The 26,831-nt window shown below is 34.8% G+C and overlaps 1 protein-coding gene across 1 annotated transcript; it reads right to left on the bottom strand.

Moving 5' to 3' along the window:
• Positions 1-287: 287 nt before the first annotated feature.
• Positions 288-2,084, bottom strand: LOC146897817 (uncharacterized). The gene is made up of 2 exons (XM_085736471.1): positions 1,143-2,084; positions 288-1,025 (listed from the first exon to the last, which is right to left on the bottom strand). Exons 1-2 carry the CDS (start codon positions 2,082-2,084, stop codon positions 288-290), a joined length of 1,680 nt encoding a protein of 559 aa, XP_085592597.1.
• Between the last annotated feature and the right edge of the window lie 24,747 nt (positions 2,085-26,831).

Here is a 26,831-nt window from a genome sequence, read left to right as displayed (position 1 = left end):
AACAATTGCTTCTCCCGAAGGATATCCAACACTATTCTTAGATGCTGAGCATGCTCTTGCGGATTCTTAGAATAAATCAGAATGTCATCAATGAAAATAATAACAAACTGATCTAAGTAAGGTTGGAAAATCCGGTTCATATAGTCCATGAAGACTGCTGGTGCGTTGGATACTCCGAAAGGCATAACCAGGAATTCATAGTGTCCGTAACGAGTCCTGAAAGCCATCTTGGACACGTCAGAAGATTTGATACGTATCTGATGATAACCCGATCTAAGATCAATTTTTTAGAACACTGATGCTCCTTTAAGTTGATCAAGAAGATCATCAATTCTTGGCAAGGGATACTTGTTCTTGATGGTTACCTTATTAAGCCGACGATAGTCAATACACAGTCTCATGCTGCCATCTTTCTTCTTGACTAGTAACACCGGTGCACCCCATGGAGACACACTGGGTCTAATAAAATGCTTCTGAATAAGCTCTTCCAATTGAGACTTCAACTCCTTGAGTTCCAAAGGAGACATTCTATAAGGCGCTACCGACACTGGCTCAGCTCCTGGGATTAAATCAATAGAAAATTCAATTTCCCTTTCTGGTGGCAAGTTAGTGATGTCAGCTGGAAACACATCCAAGTACTCACTAACTATAGGAATATCACTGGGGCTTAAATCGGATTCTGGAGTTACCGTGAGCATTACATAAAATCCCTTATCTTGTGCACAAATAAACTGAGCCATCTGATACGTATGCTTAATCAGTTCTGACAATGCTACACCTTCCACCGTGTTACTAGTTGGCATATAAATACTCTTTTCTGCACACCCTATATACACATGATTGGCCGACAACCAGTCCATACCTAATATAACATCAAGTTGCTTCATCAGAAGACATACTAAATCTATATAGTACGTCTTACTAGATACGGTGAGGGGACAATTTTCACAAACATAATTCGCTACAATACTTCCATCAGTGGCCGTGGTTACTTTCATAGGAGGATTTAATAATGAAACAGACAACTGAAGAGTTTCAACACATTGAAATGAAATGAAAGAACATGATGCACCACAATCAAATAAAACATTAACAGGATTATGTCCAAGAAAACACATACCACCGATCAAATCTTCATTTGCCTGCACCTTCTTACCATCAAGAGAATACACTCTACCTTTACTCATTGTAGTACTCACACCCTTGCCCTTATTTCCTCTGTTTGGACAATCAACCACATAGTGCCCCGACTGACCGCATGCAAAACAATTATTAGAACCTGATCTACATTCCCCTTGATGAGCCTTGCCACACTTCCTGCAAGTTGGATAAGTTTTAGGTGGACCTGTGTACTTTCCTCTAGTTGGAGAACCCTTAGGTTTCAACTTCTCATGATACTTGTCAACAAAGTTACCTCTGCTTCTTCCACCTGCCCCAGAACCTTCTCTAGCTGCCTTATCAAAACCTCTTTCAGCCTCCAAGCTGTTATGCACCAACTCATCATAATCCGTTACCCTTTGCTGACTCACTACAGCATAGAGTTCTCCCCTTAAAGCATGCTTATATTGATTGACCTTCCACATCTCATTACCCGCATACTCATTGTGAGTAGAGTAATAAGATAATTCCTCAAACTTCTTTGTAAAATCTGTCACCGACATATGACCTTGCCTCAAATGGAGAAATTCTTGCTCCTTTCTGACCTTGTATGACAAAGGAAGGTACTTCTCTTTCATCACTTGCTTGAAATTCTCCCAGTTCAACTCCAACCCATTATTCTCCCTTCTACGCCGAGCAGTTTCCCACCAATCAAGCGCTGCACCTCGGAATTGATTCGTTGCAAAAACCACTTTATCTTCCTCGGTACAGTGAACCATTAGAAAAATCTTTTCCATCTGCTTGATCCACCTCTTAGCTTCAGGTGGCTCACCACTACCATCAAACTCCGGGGGATGGTTCCGGTTAAATTCTCGAAAGATTGGATTTCCCACAACTGGAGGTGGTGGAGGGGGCTGATGACAAACACCCGGACCTTGCTGCTGAGGCTGAGCGTTCTGTTGCATCTGCTGCTGCATCATATGCATCATCTGTTGGTTTTGTTGCAACAACTATGCCCACATCTGAGCTTCAAAGTTAACATTCTCCTCCACATACGGATTACCTCTTGGTCGGCCTCGTCCCCTTCGGGCTTCAGACATTTTCGCTCTAACTGTCATATTTTAGTCAAAGTGATCAATTTTAACCAATATAACAACGAGGACAAATATCTTAAACACCAAAAAGAACGACTACTTGAATTGTATTATTAATGACCCAAGGCACGATCTGGAAAGACCTGCTCTGATACCAAATTGTAACGCCTAAATTTGAAAGTGTCTAGAATATTCAAATAAGCGTTAAACTGATATTGGATACATTAATTATACAGATACAAAACACGACATCAAGTCGGAAGTTCGGTTACAACACCATCCAAAGCTTCTAAGTTACATTATTACACCAAAAAGTTCAACATACGTAGGGTAAATACAAAACCCATAAGTACACAGCTTATAATATAACATATGCATCTCTAATTCACAACGAAGTGATTCCGTGAAGTCACGATCAATCCAAGGCTTTTTCTTTACCTTTTCCTTGCGCAACCTGTCAACCTGAACAAATAAGGAGTTGGGTGAGACATAATGTCTCAGTGAGTTCTTTCTAGCCCTAGGCTAGTGATAACCTCGGGGGTAACCTATGGTTATCACGTGTCTACTTTACAACCTGGAGGTTGATTATACGTGTGTGGACTTGTACCCTTGACGGTCGTGCATACTATAAACCGTCTTAGGTCTCTCTTATTTGTTATAGGCTTGCTAACAACACACGTGCCATGGCGGTTAAGGGTTCCTAGAACCGCTTTGCTAAGATACACTAAATGTATTCGAAGCCTAAACATGATTCAAATCATGGCACAACCTATACCGGACGAATAGGGTATCCTGGGTCCGTCCTTGGTAATCTTCTAGACTTGCTCATATCTATCATCATATCATAATCATGCATGAATACATTCATTTATATCATTATGTTAGGGTTGGACAATCAAACATAATCTTGGTTCGTTTTACGGAGAGTTCCGGGTGGAGTAACCCCGAGTAAACTCCCATACATGACCGATGTACATACATCGGACTCCCTCAGTGTCGTGCGGGTCCCTTGCGGCTTAAACCATTCCCCTTAGGTCGAGAACCTCTCGTATCCCCCTAACGTGGATAACGAGAGACACGAACACCTACAACTTATATTAATCATAGTCTTATGCATACATGATTGATTAAACTATAATCAATTGAGTTAAATTCCTTTAACTCGGATCCTTAATCGATCCATTAGGGTATCACATACAAGTTCATAAGCATAGCAAACATTCATTACCCTTAACATAATTATTCATGATTCACTTCCTATTTCACAACATCTACGCTGAGTCTCTAATTCTTTCCCTTCGTTAGCTAATGCTTGCTACCCATTGATTCATGTATTAAACTCTTGCATGCCATGCTTAAACACACATTACGAATACTTGTTTAACTTTCAAGCTACATTTTTAAAGTCCATGTATTGGAGTCATGTATTGAGGGGTTATCATTGAAAAAGAATGCATGCAAGCAAACTGGACCGAAGTACGACGGATGAGGCGAGACGAGCAAAACAATGCACTGGGCACTGTTCCACTCGCAATGGTGAGTTACAACTCACAGTGGCGAGCTTCAACTCGCAGTGGCGAGCTAGGAGGCGAGTAAACCTCCAGTTCAGCCATTCTGCTCGCAGTTGCGAGCTACCTGCTCGCAGTTGCGAGTATTGACAGTCCAACACCTGCAAAATGGAGTTTTTGACCCAAAAACCTCAATACAAATACCCAAAGACATGGAAGGTTGCTCAAGATCATATAGGACATACAAAAATGGTCTTAACACAAGTATTCACTAGTATATTTATGCATGACACAAAAAGGGGTACATTTATATATGAAGAACCCTAGAAATATTCATAGTTTTTCTTGTAAGCTTAACACACATCCCTTGGAATGGAACTACCTAAGAACTCACCTTGAAATAGCCTGAGATTATGCACACCACTCCAAGTTCTTGACAACAAACCCTAAGCTCAAACCCTAGTTGAAAGAGGGATGTTGGTGAAGCTTGCTTCTAACTTATCACCAACAAGTTCCAACCCTAATCTAACTTAGATTCTTGTTTCTTGAAGGATTAAGAAGAAGATTGAGCAAAGATTATGAATAGAGGAGAAAAGAGAAGATTTCTTCATCACTTCCCTAACCAACACCATAAACCCTAGCCATCTTTGTCTTTAATTCACGAGGAAAGATGCAAATCAAAGATTGTGTAGAGTGAGAGAAGGAGGGAACCAATTTTCCTAGAGAGAAGGGAGAGAAGAATTGAATCTTTAACCTAGAGAGAGAAAATGGTGAGAATTATGAAATTATTGAGCCAAAAATCCTTAAATAGCCCCTCCATGAGAAATTACCATTTTACCCTTAATCTTAACCGCGTTTAATCTATCGTTAACAGGTAATTCTTCGTATCATAAAAGTGGGATATTACAATAGTCTACTTTTTGTGGTAATTACGAGCATATTTACTTTAATATTTCCAAAAGGCGGTCCATATGATTTTTGTTTGTTTTTATGTAATTTGTAAGAAACGACTATTTGATATTAATTTTGATAAGAAAAACTTATAGTATATTTGTTTGTACAAACATATTTTTATTTTATGATATTAAAATAAAGGGCAAAGATCTTAAACTAGACCATTGTGATATGAAATACTCGAGTTGGTCAAAATTCATTTAGTATAAAATAAAATAGTCATATGATACATCGTGTGGCTATCATTAATTCATTCATTTTTCCGCTGAATTTATGTTCAAGGTAAAATGGGACGAACTGCAATGCAATCGTTCCAAACTTTGTCATTCCTCTTCAAAATTTCAGTTTTGTTTTTGGCATATGCTGGCCATTGGAGTGCATTTCTTGTCAAGTTATAATGGCAGGATTTTCCAACATCATTCACAAGGCTATGACAACAATAATCACTAACAATTTGATTTCCAACAAATACAGCAGAGAATATTTGTTTACCACATTCTGCAGGCTTTAATTTGCTTGCACAATTAGTTAAATACTTCTCATACGACGACAATGGCCTTGGGGCAGAAGTAACATCATTGGAAGGACCTCCAGAAGGTGGCTGAGAAATTTCAGAACACAATGACGTTGTGAAAAGCAAAGTAAAACTGATCATAATAATCACAACATCGTAAAACCCATTGAATGATGCCATGCCTATTTAGAGAATGATAGTTTAATCAAATTCTTAAAGATGATTTGCTTAGGTGAATTGGTTATGAACAAATTCTTATTTATAATATATGTAACACTATATTAACGTAAAAATGTATTTAGTATGTTGTTGTAACTCTCATAAAATACTAAGAAAGGTAAGTTTTCAAGTTCTAGAGAAACCGAGTTTTTTTATTGTTTTTTTAACTTCTCTTACAACTTTTACATATTAAAATAATCTAATTTTGTAACTTGCAAAAGTTTATGTTACATTTTAAAATGATATTTAAAATTTATAAAATAGACATTATTTTTTATTTCGAAGAAATCTTACTTTTACCTAGACATTTTGTATCCTATTTTGACTTGTCGTATTTTTTTAAAAAAACTATTTAATCAAGTCGGTCAACGATATCATGGGTTTCTTTTGGACTAATATTAAATTTGGATAATGATAGGTTAAATTAGTTCTAAAACGTTTAAAATAAAAGTTTACGTGTCAATAGAATATGATATACAAAGAATGAGGTAAACAAAGATAGATAATCAACTATGTTAGGACAAAGAGATTGTGTTGATATTTCTAAGAACTAATCATTACCCCGAAGTAAATCATTTTTCCACAAAACAATGATTAGAAACAAATACATGAGGCATGTATTTAGTAATATCATCTCCATACGCCCTCATTCAAATCCAAAGGATAGGGAAAGAGACATGAGCAAATAGTGATTGGTGAGGTGATCGTGTTTTCTACTATTCTTACATTAGGCGCCCAACTAATTCACATATAAAAATATGATACTTTTTATGTATTGTGTCTTCTAAATCAACTGTATAAAAGCTATTTTCATTTAAAATTTAAACTTATGGATTATGTTCTTGAAGCTTTTCATTATTTTTTCATGCTTTAATTTGTTTTTTAGTTTTGACTTATTTAAAGTTATTTTAAACCGCGTAAATGAAATAGTTTTGTCAAAATATAAAATAAGAATGTACATGAAGTTCTACTAGTTTTTTTTTATTGAAATTACAGTTTTTCAATATGACTTTTTCCACCACTAGTATGTGTTTGCTGATTGTAAGAATTGGGGAAGGAAACTCACCTAATCGAACAAATATATTACTTTACTTATTTAGGGTTCAACCTGCACTTTTATAACTTGTTTTAAAATTAATGGTTTAATCTTTTTTTGTTGTGAAGTTTTGGAATTTATTAGTTTTTCTAATAGTTTTTGAGACTCACATAATGGATCATGTAAGATAATTGAAACTCTAGTATTAGTTTAAATAAATATATTGGCTCGTATTAAATATCTTAAAAAGTATCAACTAAGCTTAAGTTATCAATAGAAAGTATGGACTAGACTTTCTTAGTAGTATTATTTTTGCGGATTTGTGTTATTTAGTGATATATTGTTTTCTATTTTCTTTGCCTACGTCTTGATATTTTGGAATGAGAGATAGAAAGTTAGAGAGAGATATAGTGAAAAATGAGAGAGAATAGTCTACTTTTTGAGGTAATTACGAGCATATTTACTTTAATATTTCCAAAAGGCGGTCCATATGATTTTTGTTTGTTTTTATGTAATTTGTAAGAAACGACTATTTGATATTAATTTTGATAAGAAAAACTTATAGTATATTTGTTTGTACAAACATATTTTTATTTTATGATATTAAAATAAAGGGCAAAGATCTTAAACTAGACCATTGTGATATGAAATACTCGAGTTGGTCAAAATTCATTTAGTATAAAATAAAATAGTCATATGATACATCGTGTGGCTATCATTAATTCATTCATTTTTCCGCTGAATTTATGTTCAAGGTAAAATGGGACGAACTGCAATGCAATCGTTCCAAACTTTGTCATTCCTCTTCAAAATTTCAGTTTTGTTTTTGGCATATGTTGGCCATTGGAGTGCATTTCTTGTCAAGTCATAATGGCAGGATTTTCCAACATCATTAACAAGGCTATGACAACAATAATCACTAACAATTTTATTTCCATCAAATACAGCAGCGAATATTTGTTTACCACATTCTGCAGGCTTTAATTTGCATGCACAATTAGTTAAATACTTCTCATACGACGACAATGGCCTTGGGGCAGAAGTAACATCATTGGAAGGACCTCCAGAAGGTGGCTGAGAAATTTCAGAACACAATGACGTTGTGAAAAGCAAAGTAAAACTGATCATAATAGTCACAACATCGTAAAACCCATTGAATGATGCCGTGCCTATTTAGAGAATGATAGTTTAATCAAATTCTTAAAGATGATTTGCTTAGGTGAATTGGTTATGAACAAATTCTTATTTATAATATATGTAACACTATATTAACGTAAAAATGTATTTAGTATGTTGTTGTAACTCTCATAAAATACTAAGAAAGGTAAGTTTTCAAGTTCTAGAGAAACCGAGTTTTTTTATTGTTTTTTTAACTTCTCTTACAACTTTTACATATTAAAATAATCTAATTTTGTAACTTGCAAAAGTTTATGTTACATTTTAAAATGATATTTAAAATTTATAAAATAGACATTAGTTTTTATTTCGAAGAAATCTCACTTTTACCTAGACATTTTGTATCCTATATTGACTTGTCGTATTTTTTTAAAAAAACTATTTAATCAAGTCGGTCCACGATATCATGGGTTTCTTTTGGACTAATATTAAATTTGGATAATGATAGGTTAAATTAGTTCTAAAACGTTTAAAATAAAAGTTTACGTGTCAATAGAATATGATATACAAAGAATGAGGTAAACAAAGATAGATAATCAACTATGTTAGGACAAAGAGATTGTGTTCATATTTCTAAGAACTAATCATTACCCTGAAGTAAATCATTTTTCCACAAAACAATGATTAAAAACAAATACATGAGGCATGTATTTAGTAATATCATCTCCATACGCCCTCATTCAAATCCAAAGGATAGATAAAGAGACATGAGCAAATAGTGATTGGCGAGATGATCGTGTTTTCTACTATTCTTACATTAGGCGCCCAACTAATTCACATATAAAAATATGATACTTTTTATGTATTGTGTCTTCTAAATCAACTGTATAAAAGCTATTTTTCATTAAAAATTTAAACTTATGGATTATGTTCTTGAAGCTTTTCATTATTTTTTCATGCTTTAATTTGCTTTTTAGTTTTGACTTATTTAAAGTTATTTTAAACCGCGTAAATGAAATAGTTTTTTCAAAATATAAAATAAGAATGTACATGAAGTTCTACTAGTTTTTTTTTTTTATTGAAATTACAGTTTTTCAATATGACTTTTTTCACCACTAGTATGTGTTTGCTGATTGTAAGAATTGGGGAAGGAAACTCACCTAATCGAACAAATATATTAGTTTACTTATTTAGGGTTCAACCTGCACTTTTATAACTTGTTTTAAAATTAATGGTTTAATCTTTTTTTGTTGTGAAGTTTTGGAATTTATTAGTTTTTCTAATAGTTTTTGAGACTCACATAATGGATCATGTAAGATAATTGAAACTCTAGTATTAGTTTAAATAAATATATTGGCTCGTATTAAATATCCTAAAAAGTATCAACTAAGCTTAAGTTATCAATAGAAAGTATGGACTAGACTTTCTTAGTAGTATTATTTTTGCGGATTTGTGTTATTTTAGTGATATATTGTTTTCTATTTTCTTTGCCTACGTCTTGATATTTTGGAATGAGAGATAGAAAGTTAGAGAGAGATATAGTGAAAAATGAGAGAGAATAGTTGTAATATCCCGCCTGTCAGTACCGGAATTTTACCAGCTTGACGTATCAGACGTCAGATATTTAATGGAAAATATTTATTAAGTTATGTCAGCTTAAAATAAGATAAGTATCAGTGTCGGAATTTACACGTTTGAGGCAAGGGTAATTTGGTAATTGCACAGAAAGGGATATTTATTTGGTAAAGACACCAAAATATCCCATTTTCAATCTTCTTTCTCTCTCTAGGTTTTGGGCAAGAGCTTTCTCTTCCTTCTCTCTTCTCTTGCACCACCCTCTCTCCTTCTTTCTTCCACATATTCTTCCTAAGTCTTCCTCTACTCATGGCAAGTTTGTGGGTTATGTTCCTCTATGATCTTCCAAGTTGTGGGAGTTTGGGTTGGGTTGTTTCCACTCTTTCTCCTCAAGATAAGTTTATGAAGGAATTAGGGTTTGATGATGACAAGAGAAGATGGTGCAAGCTATGGTTTATTCATGGTAAAGAATCAAAGGAAAGATGATTTGAGGTTGAATTGAAGAATGGATTGTTGAACCAAAAGCTAGGGTTTTCATTATTTGAGCTTGGGACTTGATGATGCTACAAGAAACATGCTAGGTGAGTTCCATAGATAGTTTTTCCCACCCTTTGGGATCATGATTATGTCCTTATTAGAAAGTATGATACTAGGAAGATTCTAGGGTTTATGAATGAATTGATTACCCCTTTTTATGCCATGCATGCTATTCATGTTAATACTTGCCATAAGAATGTTTTTACATGTTTTCTATGACCTCTAGAGTCATAATATGCATATGGATGATTGGTTTGAGGTTTTTGGGTCAAAAACACCCATTATGTAGGTGCTGGACTGTCACAACTCGCCTCGCGAGCTAGTGAGCTCGCCATGGCGAGCAAGACAGCAGAACATGGGGTACTGCTCGCCCCAAGCTCGCCTCGTGAGTAAAACAACTCGCCACGGCGACCAATGCTACTCGCCTCGCGAGCACGCCTGAGCAAGAGCACAGTTTGTTCGCCTCAGGCCCTGTTGTCATATTTCGAGCTGGTGTTTCCTGTGCAATCTTTTTATGAAAATAAACCCCTCAAACCAAGGTCCTATATGATGGTCTTTTAAAGAGTTCTCTCATGAATGAAGCAAGTATTTAATATGTTTGTTAATGCATGGTACATGATAAGAATGATATGACGAGATACGATATAAGTTGGGGTAGCAAGATAATCAATAAGCAAGGGTGGAAATTAGAGCCTCGGCATAGTGTCGAGAAATAGCATGTTAGTAAGAATCCCTAGAATGTTAAGACGCGAAGTGTAATCTCTTCGCATATGATTAAGTATGATAAGTTAGCATGTTAAGCCATGGATTGATTAGTTAATCTCTCCACTAAGAGTAAGTACGTATAAATAAGCATGAACAAGTATAAGTATACCACTAATCGGATCGACTCAAGGGTCCGAGGTAATAAGCAAGCAAGTATGAATATGTTTAAGTTATATGTACGACAAGACCATGACTAATAAGTAGGTGGCATGTCTCTTGCTATCCACATCAGGGGGATACAAGAGGTTCTCGATCTAAGGGGAACAATTCAAGCCGTAAGGGACCCGCATGTCACTGAAATTAACAAGACGTAGGTGCTCGTGTCTCTTGTTATCCACGCCAGGGGGATACGGGAGGTTCTCGACCTAAGGGGGACGGTTCAAGCCGTAAGGGACCCGCACGACACCGAGGGAGTCTGATGTACGACATCGGTCATGTATGGGATTGATCTCGGGGTTACTCCACCCGGGACTATCGGTAAAATGAATCCAGATTATAATTGTTTGTTCAACGCTAACATAATTGAATGAACTTAGATACGTTTATGTATGATTATGATTATGATTATGATTATGATTATGATTATGTTCACGAATGAAAGCACGTATGATTAAGTTAAGTATAAGAGCATGTGATGCTATAAGACAAGTTCAAGTTATGTATAGAACAAGTAAAGAACATGATACCGATGACGATCTTAGGTTTCCCCTAATCGTCCGGTTTAGAATCGTGCCATGATTATGTTATGTTTAGGCCTTGATACGTAGATCCTATTCTTGGCAATGCGGTTCTAGGTTCCCTTTCGACCGCCATGACACGTATAGGATGAGAAGCCTCTAACAAGTGAGATATGATTATGACGGCTCTAGTATGCACTACCGTCTAAGTATGCAAGTCCCCACACACGTATAATCAACCGTCGGGTTGTAATGTAGACACGTGGTGACCGTAGGTTTACCCTTGAGGTTGCCTATAGCCTAGGATTTAGGGGAACTCACTGAGACATTATGTCTCATCCCAATCCTTATTTGTTTCAGATAAGCAGGATGTTTATGCATGTTCGGAGCCTGATGGATATTACTTCAAGGGTTCGTTCGTAAAGCTGCAGGACGTTATGGACATCAAGGATGTATTTTTATGTATGGATGAGTTGTATTGTATTATGATTTATACGAACGTGACTTGATGTAAATATTATTCATTCATAGAAATTTTATGTTGTATATTTTAATGTATCCAGTACTAATATTAACGCACGTGCCATACTTTCTAGATACGTCTGGTATGGGTGTTACAATAGTCTACTTTTTGAGGTAATTACGAGCATATTTACTTTAATATTTCCAAAAGGCGGTCCATATGATTTTTGTTTGTTTTTATGTAATTTGTAAGAAACGACTATTTGATATTAATTTTGATAAGAAAAACTTATAGTATATTTGTTTGTACAAACATATTTTTATTTTATGATATTAAAATAAAGGGCAAAGATCTTAAACTAGACCATTGTGATATGAAATACTCGAGTTGGTCAAAATTCATTTAGTATAAAATAAAATAGTCATATGATACATCGTGTGGCTATCATTAATTCATTCATTTTTCCGCTGAATTTATGTTCAAGGTAAAATGGGACGAACTGCAATGCAATCGTTCCAAACTTTGTCATTCCTCTTCAAAATTTCAGTTTTGTTTTTGGCATATGCTGGCCATTGGAGTGCATTTCTTGTCAAGTCATAATGGCAGGATTTTCCAACATCATTCACAAGGCTATGACAACAATAATCACTAACAATTTGATTTCCAACAAATACAGCATAGAATATTTGTTTACCACATTCTGCAGGCTTTAATTTGCATGCACAATTAGTTAAATACTTCTCATACGACGACAATGGCCTTGGGGCAGAAGTAACATCATTGGAAGGACCTCCAGAAGGTGGCTGAGAAATTTCAGAACACAATGACGTTGTGAAAAGCAAAGTAAAACTGATCATAATAGTCACAACATCGTAAAACCCATTGAATGATGTCGTGCCTATTTAGAGAATGATAGTTTAATCAAATTCTTAAAGATGATTTGCTTAGGTGAATTGGTGATGAACAAATTCTTATTTATAATATATGTAACACTATATTAACGTAAAAATGTATTTAGTATGTTGTTGTAACTCTCATAAAATACTAAGAAAGGTAAGTTTTCAAGTTCTAGAGAAACCGAGTTTTTTTATTGTTTTTTTAACTTCTCTTACAACTTTTACATATTAAAATAATCTAATTTTGTAACTTGCAAAAGTTTATGTTACATTTTAAAATGATATTTAAAATTTATAAAATAGACATTAGTTTTTATTTCGAAGAAATCTCACTTTTACCTAGACATTTTGTATCCTATATTGACTTGTCGTATTTTTTTAAAAAAACTATTTAATCAAGTCGGTCCACGATATCATGGGTTTCTTTTGGACTAATATTAAATTTGGATAATGATAGGTTAAATTAGTTCTAAAACGTTTAAAATAAAAGTTTACGTGTCAATAGAATATGATATACAAAGAATGAGGTAAACAAAGATAGATAATCAACTATGTTAGGACAAAGAGATTGTGTTCATATTTCTAAGAACTAATCATTACCCTGAAGTAAATCATTTTTCCACAAAACAATGATTAGAAACAAATACATGAGGCATGTATTTAGTAATATCATCTCCATACGCCCTCATTCAAATCCAAAGGATAGATAAAGAGACATGAGCAAATAGTGATTGGCGAGATGATCGTGTTTTCTACTATTCTTACATTAGGCGCCCAACTAATTCACATATAAAAATATGATACTTTTTATGTATTGTGTCTTCTAAATCAACTGTATAAAAGCTATTTTTCATTAAAAATTTAAACTTATGGATTATGTTCTTGAAGCTTTTCATTATTTTTTCATGCTTTAATTTGCTTTTTAGTTTTGACTTATTTAAAGTTATTTTAAACCGCGTAAATGAAATAGTTTTTTCAAAATATAAAATAAGAATGTACATGAAGTTCTACTAGTTTTTTTTTTTTTATTGAAATTACAGTTTTTCAATATGACTTTTTTCACCACTAGTATGTGTTTGCTGATTGTAAGAATTGGGGAAGGAAACTCACCTAATCGAACAAATATATTAGTTTACTTATTTAGGGTTCAACCTGCACTTTTATAACTTGTTTTAAAATTAATGGTTTAATCTTTTTTTGTTGTGAAGTTTTGGAATTTATTAGTTTTTCTAATAGTTTTTGAGACTCACATAATGGATCATGTAAGATAATTGAAACTCTAGTATTAGTTTAAATAAATATATTGGCTCGTATTAAATATCCTAAAAAGTATCAACTAAGCTTAAGTTATCAATAGAAAGTATGGACTAGACTTTCTTAGTAGTATTATTTTTGCGGATTTGTGTTATTTTAGTGATATATTGTTTTCTATTTTCTTTGCCTACGTCTTGATATTTTGGAATGAGAGATAGAAAGTTAGAGAGAGATATAGTGAAAAATGAGAGAGAATAGTTGTAATATCCCGCCTGTCAGTACCGGAATTTTACCAGCTTGACGTATCAGACGTCAGATATTTAATGGAAAATATTTATTAAGTTATGTCAGCTTAAAATAAGATAAGTATCAGTGTCGGAATTTACACGTTTGAGGCAAGGGTAATTTGGTAATTGCACAGAAAGGGATATTTATTTGGTAAAGACACCAAAATATCCCATTTTCAATCTTCTTTCTCTCTCTAGGTTTTGGGCAAGAGCTTTCTCTTCCTTCTCTCTTCTCTTGCACCACCCTCTCTCCTTCTTTCTTCCACATATTCTTCCTAAGTCTTCCTCTACTCATGGCAAGTTTGTGGGTTATGTTCCTCTATGATCTTCCAAGTTGTGGGAGTTTGGGTTGGGTTGTTTCCACTCTTTCTCCTCAAGATAAGTTTATGAAGGAATTAGGGTTTGATGATGACAAGAGAAGATGGTGCAAGCTATGGTTTATTCATGGTAAAGAATCAAAGGAAAGATGATTTGAGGTTGAATTGAAGAATGGATTGTTGAACCAAAAGCTAGGGTTTTCATTATTTGAGCTTGGGACTTGATGATGCTACAAGAAACATGCTAGGTGAGTTCCATAGATAGTTTTTCCCACCCTTTGGGATCATGATTATGTCCTTATTAAAAAGTATGATACTAGGAAGATTCTAGGGTTTATGAATGAATTGATTACCCCTTTTTATTCCATGCATGCTATTCATGTTAATACTTGCCATAAGAATGTTTTTACATGTTTTCTATGACCTCTAGAGTCATAATATGCATATGGATGATTGGTTTGAGGTTTTTGGGTCAAAAACACCCATTATGTAGGTGCTGGACTATCACAACTCGCCTCGCGAGCTAGTGAGCTCGCCATGGCGAGCAAGACAGCAGAACATGGGGTACTGCTCGCCCCAAGCTCGCCTCGTGAGTAAAACAACTCGCCACGGCGACCAATGCTACTCGCCTCGCGAGCACGCCTGAGCAAGAGCACAGTTTGTTCGCCTCAGGCCCTGTTGTCATATTTCGAGCTGGTGTTTCCTGTGCAATCTTTTTATGAAAATAAACCCCTCAAACCAAGGTCCTATATGATGGTCTTTTAAAGAGTTCTCTCATGAATGAAGCAAGTATTTAATATGTTTGTTAATGCATGGTACATGATAAGAATGATATGACGAGATACGATATAAGTTGGGGTAGCAAGATAATCAATAAGCAAGGGTGGAAATTAGAGCCTCGGCATAGTGTCGAGAAATAGCATGTTAGTAAGAATCCCTAGAATGTTAAGACGCGAAGTGTAATCTCTTCGCATATGATTAAGTATGATAAGTTAGCATGTTAATCCATGGATTGATTAGTTAATCTCTCCACTAAGAGTAAGTACGTATAAATAAGCATGAACAAGTATAAGTATACCACTAATCGGATCGACTCAAGGGTCCGAGGTAATAAGCAAGCAAGTATGAATATGTTTAAGTTATATGTACGACAAGACCATGACTAATAAGTAGGTGGCATGTCTCTTGCTATCCACATCAGGGGGATACAAGAGGTTCTCGATCTAAGGGGAACAATTCAAGCCGTAAGGGACCCGCATGTCACTGAAATTAACAAGACGTAGGTGCTCGTGTCTCTTGTTATCCACGCCAGGGGGATACGGGAGGTTCTCGACCTAAGGGGGACGGTTCAAGCCGTAAGGGACCCGCACGACACCGAGGGAGTCTGATGTACGACATCGGTCATGTATGGGATTGATCTCGGGGTTACTCCACCCGGGACTATCGGTAAAATGAATCCAGATTATAATTGTTTGTTCAACGCTAACATAATTGAATGAACTTAGATACGTTTATGTATGATTATGATTATGATTATGATTATGATTATGATTATGATTATGTTCACGAATGAAAGCACGTATGATTAAGTTAAGTATAAGAGCATGTGATGCTATAAGACAAGTTCAAGTTATGTATAGAACAAGTAAAGAACATGATACCGATGACGATCTTAGGTTTCCCCTAATCGTCCGGTTTAGAATCGTGCCATGATTATGTTATGTTTAGGCCTTGATACGTAGATCCTATTCTTGGCAATGCGGTTCTAGGTTCCCTTTCGACCGCCATGACACGTATAGGATGAGAAGCCTCTAACAAGTGAGATATGATTATGACGGCTCTAGTATGCACTACCGTCTAAGTATGCAAGTCCCCACACACGTATAATCAACCGTCGGGTTGTAATGTAGACACGTGGTGACCGTAGGTTTCCCCTTGAGGTTGCCTATAGCCTAGGATTTAGGGGAACTCACTGAGACATTATGTCTCATCCCAATCCTTATTTGTTTCAGATAAGCAGGATGTTTATGCATGTTCGGAGCCTGATGGATATTACTTCAAGGGTTCGTTCGTAAAGCTGCAGGACGTTATGGACATCAAGGATGTATTTTTATGTATGGATGAGTTGTATTGTATTATGATTTATACGAACGTGACTTGATGTAAATATTATTCATTCGTAGAAATTTTATGTTGTATATTTTAATGTATCCAGTACTAATATTAACGCACGTGCCATACTTTCTAGATACGTCTGGTATGGGTGTTACAATAGTCTACTTTTTGAGGTAATTACGTGCATATTTACTTTAATATTTCCAAAAGGCGGTCCATATGATTTTTGTTTGTTTTTATGTAATTTGTAAGAAACGACTATTTGATATTAATTTTGATAAGAAAAACTTATAGTATATTTGTTTGTACAAACATATTTTTATTTTATGATATTAAAATAAAGGGCAAAGATCTTAAACTAGACCATTGTGATATGAAATACTCGAGTTAGTATAAAATAAAATAGTCATATGATACATCGTGTGGCTATCATTAATTCATTCATTTTTCCGCTGAATTTATGTTCAAGGTAAAATGGGACGAACTGCAATGCAATCGTTCCAAACTTTGTCATTCCTCTTCAAAATTTCAGTTTTGTTTTTGGCATATGCTGGCCATTGGAGTGCATTTCTTGTCAAGTCATAATGGCAGGATTTTCCAACATCATTCACAAGGCTATGACAACAATAATCACTAACAATTTGATTTCCAACAAATACAGCATAGAATATTTGTTTACCACATTCTGCAGGCTTTAATTTGCTTGCACAATTAGTTAAATACTTCTCATACGACGACAATGGCCTTGGGGCAGAAGTAACATCATTGGAAGGACCTCCAGAAGGTGGCTGAGAAATTTCAGAACACAATGACGTTGTGAAAAGCAAAGTAAAACTGATCATAATAGTTACAACATCGTAAAACCCATTGAATGATGCCGTGCCTATTTAGAGAATGATAGTTTAATCAAATTCTTAAAGATGATTTGCTTAGGTGAATTGGTTATGAACAAATTCTTATTTATAATATATGTAACACTATATTAACGTAAAAATGTATTTAGTATGTTGTTGTAACTCTCATAAAATACTAAGAAAGGTAAGTTTTCAAGTTCTGGAGAAACCGAGTTTTTTTATTGTTTTTTTAACTTCTCTTACAACTTTTACATATTAAAATAATCTAATTTTGTAACTTGCAAAAGTTTATGTTACATTTTAAAATGATATTTAAAATTTATAAAATAGACATTATTTTTTATTTCGAAGAAATCTCACTTTTACCTAGACATTTTGTATCCTATATTGACTTGTCGTATTTTTTTAAAAAAACTATTTAATCAAGTCGGTCCACGATATCATGGGTTTCTTTTGGACTAATATTAAATTTGGATAATGATAGGTTAAATTAGTTCTAAAACGTTTAAAATAAAAGTTTACGTGTCAATAGAATATGATATACAAAGAATGAGGTAAACAAAGATAGATAATCAACTATGTTAGGACAAAGAGATTGTGTTCATATTTCTAAGAACTAATCATTACCCTGAAGTAAATCATTTTTCCACAAAACAATGATTAGAAACAAATACATGAGGCATGTATTTAGTAATATCATCTCCATACTCCCTCATTCAAATCCAAAGGATAGATAAAGAGACATGAGCAAATAGTGATTGGCGAGATGATCGTGTTTTCTACTATTCTTACATTAGGCGCCCAACTAATTCACATATAAAAATATGATACTTTTTATGTATTGTGTCTTCTAAATCAACTGTATAAAAGCTATTTTTCATTAAAAATTTAAACTTATGGATTATGTTCTTGAAGCTTTTCATTATTTTTTCATGCTTTAATTTGCTTTTTAGTTTTGACTTATTTAAAGTTATTTTAAACCGCGTAAATGAAATAGTTTTTTCAAAATATAAAATAAGAATGTACATGAAGTTCTACTAGTTTTTTTTTTTTTTATTGAAATTACAGTTTTTCAATATGACTTTTTTCACCACTAGTATGTGTTTGCTGATTGTAAGAATTGGGGAAGGAAACTCACCTAATCGAACAAATATATTAGTTTACTTATTTAGGGTTCAACCTGCACTTTTATAACTTGTTTTAAAATTAATGGTTTAATCTTTTTTTGTTGTGAAGTTTTGGAATTTATTAGTTTTTCTAATAGTTTTTGAGACTCACATAATGGATCATGTAAGATAATTGAAACTCTAGTATTAGTTTAAATAAATATATTGGCTCGTATTAAATATCCTAAAAAGTATCAACTAAGCTTAAGTTATCAATAGAAAGTATGGACTAGACTTTCTTAGTAGTATTATTTTTGCGGATTTGTGTTATTTTAGTGATATATTGTTTTCTATTTTCTTTGCCTACGTCTTGATATTTTGGAATGAGAGATAGAAAGTTAGAGAGAGATATAGTGAAAAATGAGAGAGAATAGTTGTAATATCCCGCCTGTCAGTACCGGAATTTTACCAGCTTGACGTATCAGACGTCAGATATTTAATGGAAAATATTTATTAAGTTATGTCAGCTTAAAATAAGATAAGTATCAGTGTCGGAATTTACACATTTGAGGCAAGGGTAATTTGGTAATTGCACAGAAAGGGATATTTATTTGGTAAAGACACCAAAATATCCCATTTCCAATCTTCTTTCTCTCTCTAGGTTTTGGGCAAGAGCTTTCTCTTCCTTCTCTCTTCTCTTGCACCACCCTCTCTCCTTCTTTCTTCCACATATTCTTCCTAAGTCTTCCTCTACTCATGGCAAGTTTGTGGGTTATGTTCCTCTATGATCTTCCAAGTTGTGGGAGTTTGGGTTGGGTTGTTTCCACTCTTTCTCCTCAAGATAAGTTTATGAAGGAATTAGGGTTTGATGATGACAAGAGAAGATGGTGCAAGCTATGGTTTATTCATGGTAAAGAATCAAAGGAAAGATGATTTCAGGTTGAATTGAAGAATGGATTGTTGAACCAAAAGCTAGGGTTTTCATTATTTGAGCTTGGGACTTGATGATGCTACAAGAAACATGCTAGGTGAGTTCCATAGATAGTTTTTCCCACCCTTTGGGATCATGATTATGTCCTTATTAGAAAGTATGATACTAGGAAGATTCTAGGGTTTATGAATGAATTGATTACCCCTTTTTATGCCATGCATGCTATTCATGTTAATACTTGCCATAAGAATGTTTTTACATGTTTTCTATGACCTCTAGAGTCATAATATGCATATGGATGATTGGTTTGAGGTTTTTGGGTCAAAAACACCCATTATGTAGGTGCTGGACTGTCACAACTCGCCTCGCGAGCTAGTGAGCTCGCCATGGCGAGCAAGACAGCAGAACATGGGGTACTGCTCGCCCCAAGCTCGCCTCGTGAGTAAAACAACTCGCCACGGCGACCAATGCTACTCGCCTCGCGAGCACGCCTGAGCAAGAGCACAGTTTGTTAGCCTCAGGCCCTGTTGTCATATTTCGAGCTGGTGTTTCCTGTGCAATCTTTTTATGAAAATAAACCCCTCAAACCAAGGTCCTATATGATGGTCTTTTAAAGAGTTCTCTCATGAATGAAGCAAGTATTTAATATGTTTGTTAATGCATGGTACATGATAAGAATGATATGACGAGATACGATATAAGTTGGGGTAGCAAGATAATCAATAAGCAAGGGTGGAAATTAGAGCCTCGGCATAGTGTCGAGAAATAGCATGTTAGTAAGAATCCCTAGAATGTTAAGACGCGAAGTGTAATCTCTTCGCATATGATTAAGTATGATAAGTTAGCATGTTAAGCCATGGATTGATTAGTTAATCTCTCCACTAAGAGTAAGTACGTATAAATAAGCATGAACAAGTATAAGTATACCACTAATCGGATCGACTCAAGGGTCCGAGGTAATAAGCAAGCAAGTATGAATATGTTTAAGTTATATGTACGACAAGACCATGACTAATAAGTAGGTGGCATGTCTCTTGCTATCCACATCAGGGGGATACAAGAGGTTCTCGATCTAAGGGGAACAATTCAAGCCGTAAGGGACCCGCATGTCACTGAAATTAACAAGACGTAGGTGCTCGTGTCTCTTGTTATCCACGCCAGGGGGATACGGGAGGTTCTCGACCTAAGGGGGACGGTTCAAGCCGTAAGGGACCCGCACGACACCGAGGGAGTCTGATGTACGACATCGGTCATGTATGGGATTGATCTCGGGGTTACTCCACCCGGGACTATCGGTAAAATGAATCCAGATTATAATTGTTTGTTCAACGCTAACATAATTGAATGAACTTAGATACGTTTATGTATGATTATGATTATGATTATGATTATGATTATGTTCACGAATGAAAGCACGTATGATTAAGTTAAGTATAAGAGCATGTGATGCTATAAGACAAGTTCAAGTTATGTATAGAACAAGTAAAGAACATGATACCGATGACGATCTTAGGTTTCCCCTAATCGTCCGGTTTAGAATCGTGCCATGATTATGTTATGTTTAGGCCTTGATACGTAGATCCTATTCTTGGCAATGCGGTTCTAGGTTCCCTTTCGACCGCCATGACACGTATAGGATGAGAAGCCTCTAACAAGTGAGATATGATTATGACGGCTCTAGTATGCACTACCGTCTAAGTATGCAAGTCCCCACACACGTATAATCAACCGTCGGGTTGTAATGTAGACACGTGGTGACCGGAGGTTTCCCCTTGAGGTTGCCTATAGCCTAGGATTTAGGGGAACTCACTGAGACATTATGTCTCATCCCAATCCTTATTTGTTTCAGATAAGCAGGATGTTTATGCATGTTCGGAGCCTGATGGATATTACTTCAAGGGTTCGTTCGTAAAGCTGCAGGACGTTATGGACATCAAGGATGTATTTTTATGTATGGATGAGTTGTATTGTATTATGATTTATACGAACGTGACTTGATGTAAATATTATTCATTCGTAGAAATTTTATGTTGTATATTTTAATGTATCCAGTACTAATATTAACGCACGTGCCATACTTTCTAGATACGTCTGGTATGGGTGTTACAATAGTCTACTTTTTGAGGTAATTACGAGCATATTTACTTTAATATTTCCAAAAGGCGGTCCATATGATTTTTGTTTGTTTTTATGTAATTTGTAAGAAACGACTATTTGATATTAATTTTGATAAGAAAAACTTATAGTATATTTGTTTGTACAAACATATTTTTATTTTATGATATTAAAATAAAGGGCAAAGATCTTAAACTAGACCATTGTGATATGAAATACTCGAGTTGGTCAAAATTCATTTAGTATAAAATAAAATAGTCATATGATACATCGTGTGGCTATCATTAATTCATTCATTTTTCCGCTGAATTTATGTTCAAGGTAAAATGGGACGAACTGCAATGCAATCGTTCCAAACTTTGTCATTCCTCTTCAAAATTTAAGTTTTGTTTTTGGCATATGCTGGCCATTGGAGTGCATTTCTTGTCAAGTCATAATGGCAGGATTTTCCAACATCATTCACAAGGCTATGACAACAATAATCACTAACAATTTGATTTCCAACAAATACAGCATAGAATATTTGTTTACCACATTCTGCAGGCTTTAATTTGCTTGCACAATTAGTTAAATACTTCTCATACGACGACAATGGCCTTGGGGCAGAAGTAACATCATTGGAAGGACCTCCAGAAGGTGGCTGAGAAATTTCAGAACACAATGACGTTGTGAAAAGCAAAGTAAAACTGATCATAATAGTCACAACATCGTAAAACCCATTGAATGATGCCGTGCCTATTTAGAGAATGATAGTTTAATCAAATTCTTAAAGATGATTTGCTTAGGTGAATTGGTTATGAACAAATTCTTATTTATAATATATGTAACACTATATTAACGTAAAAATGTATTTAGTATGTTGTTGTAACTCTCATAAAATACTAAGAAAGGTAAGTTTTCAAGTTCTGGAGAAACCGAGTTTTTTTATTGTTTTTTTAACTTCTCTTACAACTTTTACATATTAAAATAATCTAATTTTGTAACTTGCAAAAGTTTATGTTACATTTTAAAATGATATTTAAAATTTATAAAATAGACATTATTTTTTATTTCGAAGAAATCTCACTTTTACCTAGACATTTTGTATCCTATATTGACTTGTCGTATTTTTTTAAAAAAACTATTTAATCAAGTCGGTCCACGATATCATGGGTTTCTTTTGGACTAATATTAAATTTGGATAATGATAGGTTAAATTAGTTCTAAAACGTTTAAAATAAAAGTTTACGTGTCAATAGAATATGATATACAAAGAATGAGGTAAACAAAGATAGATAATCAACTATGTTAGGACAAAGAGATTGTGTTCATATTTCTAAGAACTAATCATTACCCCGAAGTAAATCATTTTTCCACAAAACAATGATTAGAAACAAATACATGAGGCATGTATTTAGTAATATCATCTCCATACGCCCTCATTCAAATCCGAAGGATAGATAAAGAGACATGAGCAAATAGTGATTGGCGAGATGATCGTGTTTTCTACTATTCTTACATTAGGCGCCCAACTAATTCACATATAAAAATATGATACTTTTTATGTATTGTGTCTTCTAAATCAACTGTATAAAAGCTATTTTTCATTAAAAATTTAAACTTATGGATTATGTTCTTGAAGCTTTTCATTATTTTTTCATGCTTTAATTTGTTTTTTAGTTTTGACTTATTTAAAGTTATTTTAAACCGCGTAAATGAAATAGTTTTTTCAAAATATAAAATAAGAATGTACATGAAGTTCTACTAGTTTTTTTTTATTGAAATTACAGTTTTTCAATATGACTTTTTTCACCACTAGTATGTGTTTGCTGATTGTAAGAATTGGGGAAGGAAACTCACCTAATCGAACAAATATATTAGTTTACTTATTTAGGGTTCAACCTGCACTTTTATAACTTGTTTTAAAATTAATGGTTTAATCTTTTTTTGTTGTGAAGTTTTGGAATTTATTAGTTTTTCTAATAGTTTTTGAGACTCACATAATGGATCATGTAAGATAATTGAAACTCTAGTATTAGTTTAAATAAATATATTGGCTCGTATTAAATATCCTAAAAAGTATCAACTAAGCTTAAGTTATCAATAGAAAGTATGGACTAGACTTTCTTAGTAGTATTATTTTTGCGGATTTGTGTTATTTTAGTGATATATTGTTTTCTATTTTCTTTGCCTACGTCTTGATATTTTGGAATGAGAGATAGAAAGTTAGAGAGAGATATAGTGAAAAATGAGAGAGAATAGTTGTAATATCCCGCCTGTCAGTACCGGAATTTTACCAGCTTGACGTATCAGACGTCAGATATTTAATGGAAAATATTTATTAAGTTATGTCAGCTTAAAATAAGATAAGTATCAGTGTCGGAATTAACACGTTTGAGGCAAGGGTAATTTGGTAATTGCACGGAAAGGGATATTTATTTGGTAAAGACACCAAAATATCCCATTTCCAATCTTCTTTCTCTCTCTAGGTTTTGGGCAAGAGCTTTCTCTTCCTTCTCTCTTCTCTTGCGCCACCCTCTCTCCTTCTTTCTTCCACATATTCTTCCTAAGTCTTCCTCTACTCATGGCAAGTTTGTGGGTTATGTTCCTCTATGATCTTCCAAGTTGTGGGAGTTTGGGTTGGGTTGTTTCCACTCTTTCTCCTCAAGATAAGTTTATGAAGGAATTAGGGTTTGATGATGACAAGAGAAGATGGTGCAAGCTATGGTTTATTCATGGTAAAGAATCAAAGGAAAGATGATTTGAGGTTGAATTGAAGAATGGATTGTTGAACCAAAAGCTAGGGTTTTCATTATTTGAGCTTGGGACTTGATGATGCTACAAGAAACATGCTAGGTGAGTTCCATAGATAGTTTTTCCCACCCTTTGGGATCATGATTATGTCCTTATTAGAAAGTATGATACTAGGAAGATTCTAGGGTTTATGAATGAATTGATTACCCCTTTTTATGCCATGCATGCTATACATGTTAATACTTGCCATAAGAATGTTTTTACATGTTTTCTATGACCTCTAGAGTCATAATATGCATATGGATGATTGGTTTGAGGTTTTTGGGTCAAAAACACCCATTATGTAGGTGCTGGACTGTCACAACTCGCCTCGCGAGCTAGTGAGCTCGCCATGGCGAGCAAGACAGCCGAACATGGGGTACTGCTCGCCCCAAGCTCGCCTCGCGAGTAAAATAACTCGCCACGGCGACCAATGCTACTCGCCTCGCGAGCACGCCTGAGCAAGAGCACAGTTTGTTCGCCTCAGGCCCTGTTGTCATATTTCGAGCTGGTGTTTCCTGTGCAATCTTTTTATGAAAATAAACCCCTCAAACCAAGGTCCTATATGATGGTCTTTTAAAGAGTTCTCTCATGAATGAAGCAAGTATTTAATATGTTTGTTAATGCATGGTACATGATAAGAATGATATGATGAGATACGATATAAGTTGGGGTAGCAAGATAATCAATAAGCAAGGGTGGAAATTAGAGCCTCGGCATAGTGTCGAGAAATAGCATGTTAGTAAGAATCCCTAGAATGTTAAGACGCGAAGTGTAATCTCTTCGCATATGATAAAGTATGATAAGTTAGCATGTTAAGCCATGGATTGATTAGTTAATCTCTCCACTAAGAGTAAGTACGTATAAGCATGAACAAGTATAAGTATACCGCTAATCGGATTGACTCAAGGGTCCGAGGTAATAAGCAAGCAAGTATGAATATGTTTAAGTTATATGTACGACAAGACCATGACTAATAAGTAGGTGGCATGTCTCTTGCTATCCACATCAGGGGGATACAAGAGGTTCCGATCTAAGGGGAACAATTCAAGCCGTAAGGGACCCGCATGTCACTGAAATTAACAAGACGTAGGTGCTCGTGTCTCTTGTTATCCACGCCAGGGGGATACGGGAGGTTCTCGACCTAAGGGGAACGGTTCAAGCCGCAAGGGACCCGCACGACACCGAGGGAGTCTGATGTACGTACATCGGTCATGTATGGGATTGATCTCGGGGTTACTCCACCCGGGACTATCGGTAAAATGAATCCAGATTATAATTGTTTGTTCAACGCTAACATAATTGAATGAACTTAGATACGTTTATGTATGATTATGATTATGATTATGATTATGATTATGATTATGTTCACGAATGAAAGCACGTATGATTAAGTTAAGTATAAGAGCATGTGATGCTATAAGACAAGTTCAAGTTATGTATAGAACAAGTAAAGAACATGATACCGATGACGATCTTAGGTTTCCCCTAATCGTCCGGTTTAGAATCGTGTCATGATTATGTTATGTTTAGGCCTTGATACGTAGATCGTATTCTTGGCAATGCGGTTCTAGGTTCCCTTTCGACCGCCATGACACGTATAGGATGAGAAGCCTATAACAAGTGAGATATGATTATGACGGCTCTAGTATGCACTACCGTCTAAGTATGCAAGTCCCCACACACGTATAATCAACCGTCGGGTTGTAATGTAGACACGTGGTGACCGTAGGTTTTCCCTTGAGGTTGCCTATAGCCTAGGATTTAGGGGAACTCACTGAGACATTATGTCTCATCCCAATCCTTATTTGTTTCAGATAAGCAGGATGTTTATGCATGTTCGGAGCCTGATGGATATTACTTCAAGGGTTCGTTCGTAAAGCTGCAGGACGTTATGGACATCAAGGATGTATTTTTATGTATGGATGAGTTGTATTGTATTATGATTTATACGAACGTGACTTGATGTAAATATTATTCATTCGTAGAAATTTTATGTTGTATATTTTAATGTATCCAGTACTAATATTAACGCACGTGCCATACTTTCTAGATACGTCTGGTATGGGTGTTACAATAGTCTACTTTTTGAGGTAATTACGAGCATATTTACTTTAATATTTCCAAAAGGCGGTCCATATGATTTTTGTTTGTTTTTATGTAATTTGTAAGAAACGACTATTTGATATTAATTTTGATATGAAAAACTTATAGTATATTTGTTTGTACAAACATATTTTTATTTTATGATATTAAAATAAAGGGCAAAGATCTTAAACTAGACCATTGTGATATGAAATACTCGAGTTGGTCAAAATTCATTTAGTATAAAATAAAATAGTCATATGATACATCGTGTGGCTATCATTAATTCATTCATTTTTCCGCTGAATTTATGTTCAAGGTAAAATGGGACGAACTGCAATGCAATCGTTCCAAACTTTGTCATTCCTCTTCAAAATTTCAGTTTTGTTTTTGGCATATGCTGGCCATTGGAGTGCATTTCTTGTCAAGTCATAATGGCAGGATTTTCCAACATCATTCACAAGGCTATGACAACAATAATCACTAACAATTTGATTTCCAACAAATACAGCAGAGAATATTTGTTTACCACATTCTGCAGGC

This window comes from Medicago sativa, chromosome 8, assembly GCF_051527215.1.
Source record: "Medicago sativa cultivar Bolivia chromosome 8, Bolivia_mono, whole genome shotgun sequence".
Taxonomy (NCBI): Eukaryota; Viridiplantae; Streptophyta; class Magnoliopsida; order Fabales; family Fabaceae; genus Medicago; species Medicago sativa.
This window is presented reverse-complemented; position numbering and strand designations above follow the sequence as displayed.

Coding starts and splice junctions, on each gene's coding strand:
- LOC146897817 (XM_085736471.1), bottom strand. CDS start 2,084: ATGCATATGATGCAGCAGCAGATGCAACAGAACGCTCAGCCTCAGCAG. Junction 1,026..1,142: donor TTGATGGTAAGAAGGTGCAG/GCAAATGAAGAT, acceptor GAAACTCTTCAG/TTGTCTGTTTCATTATTAAA.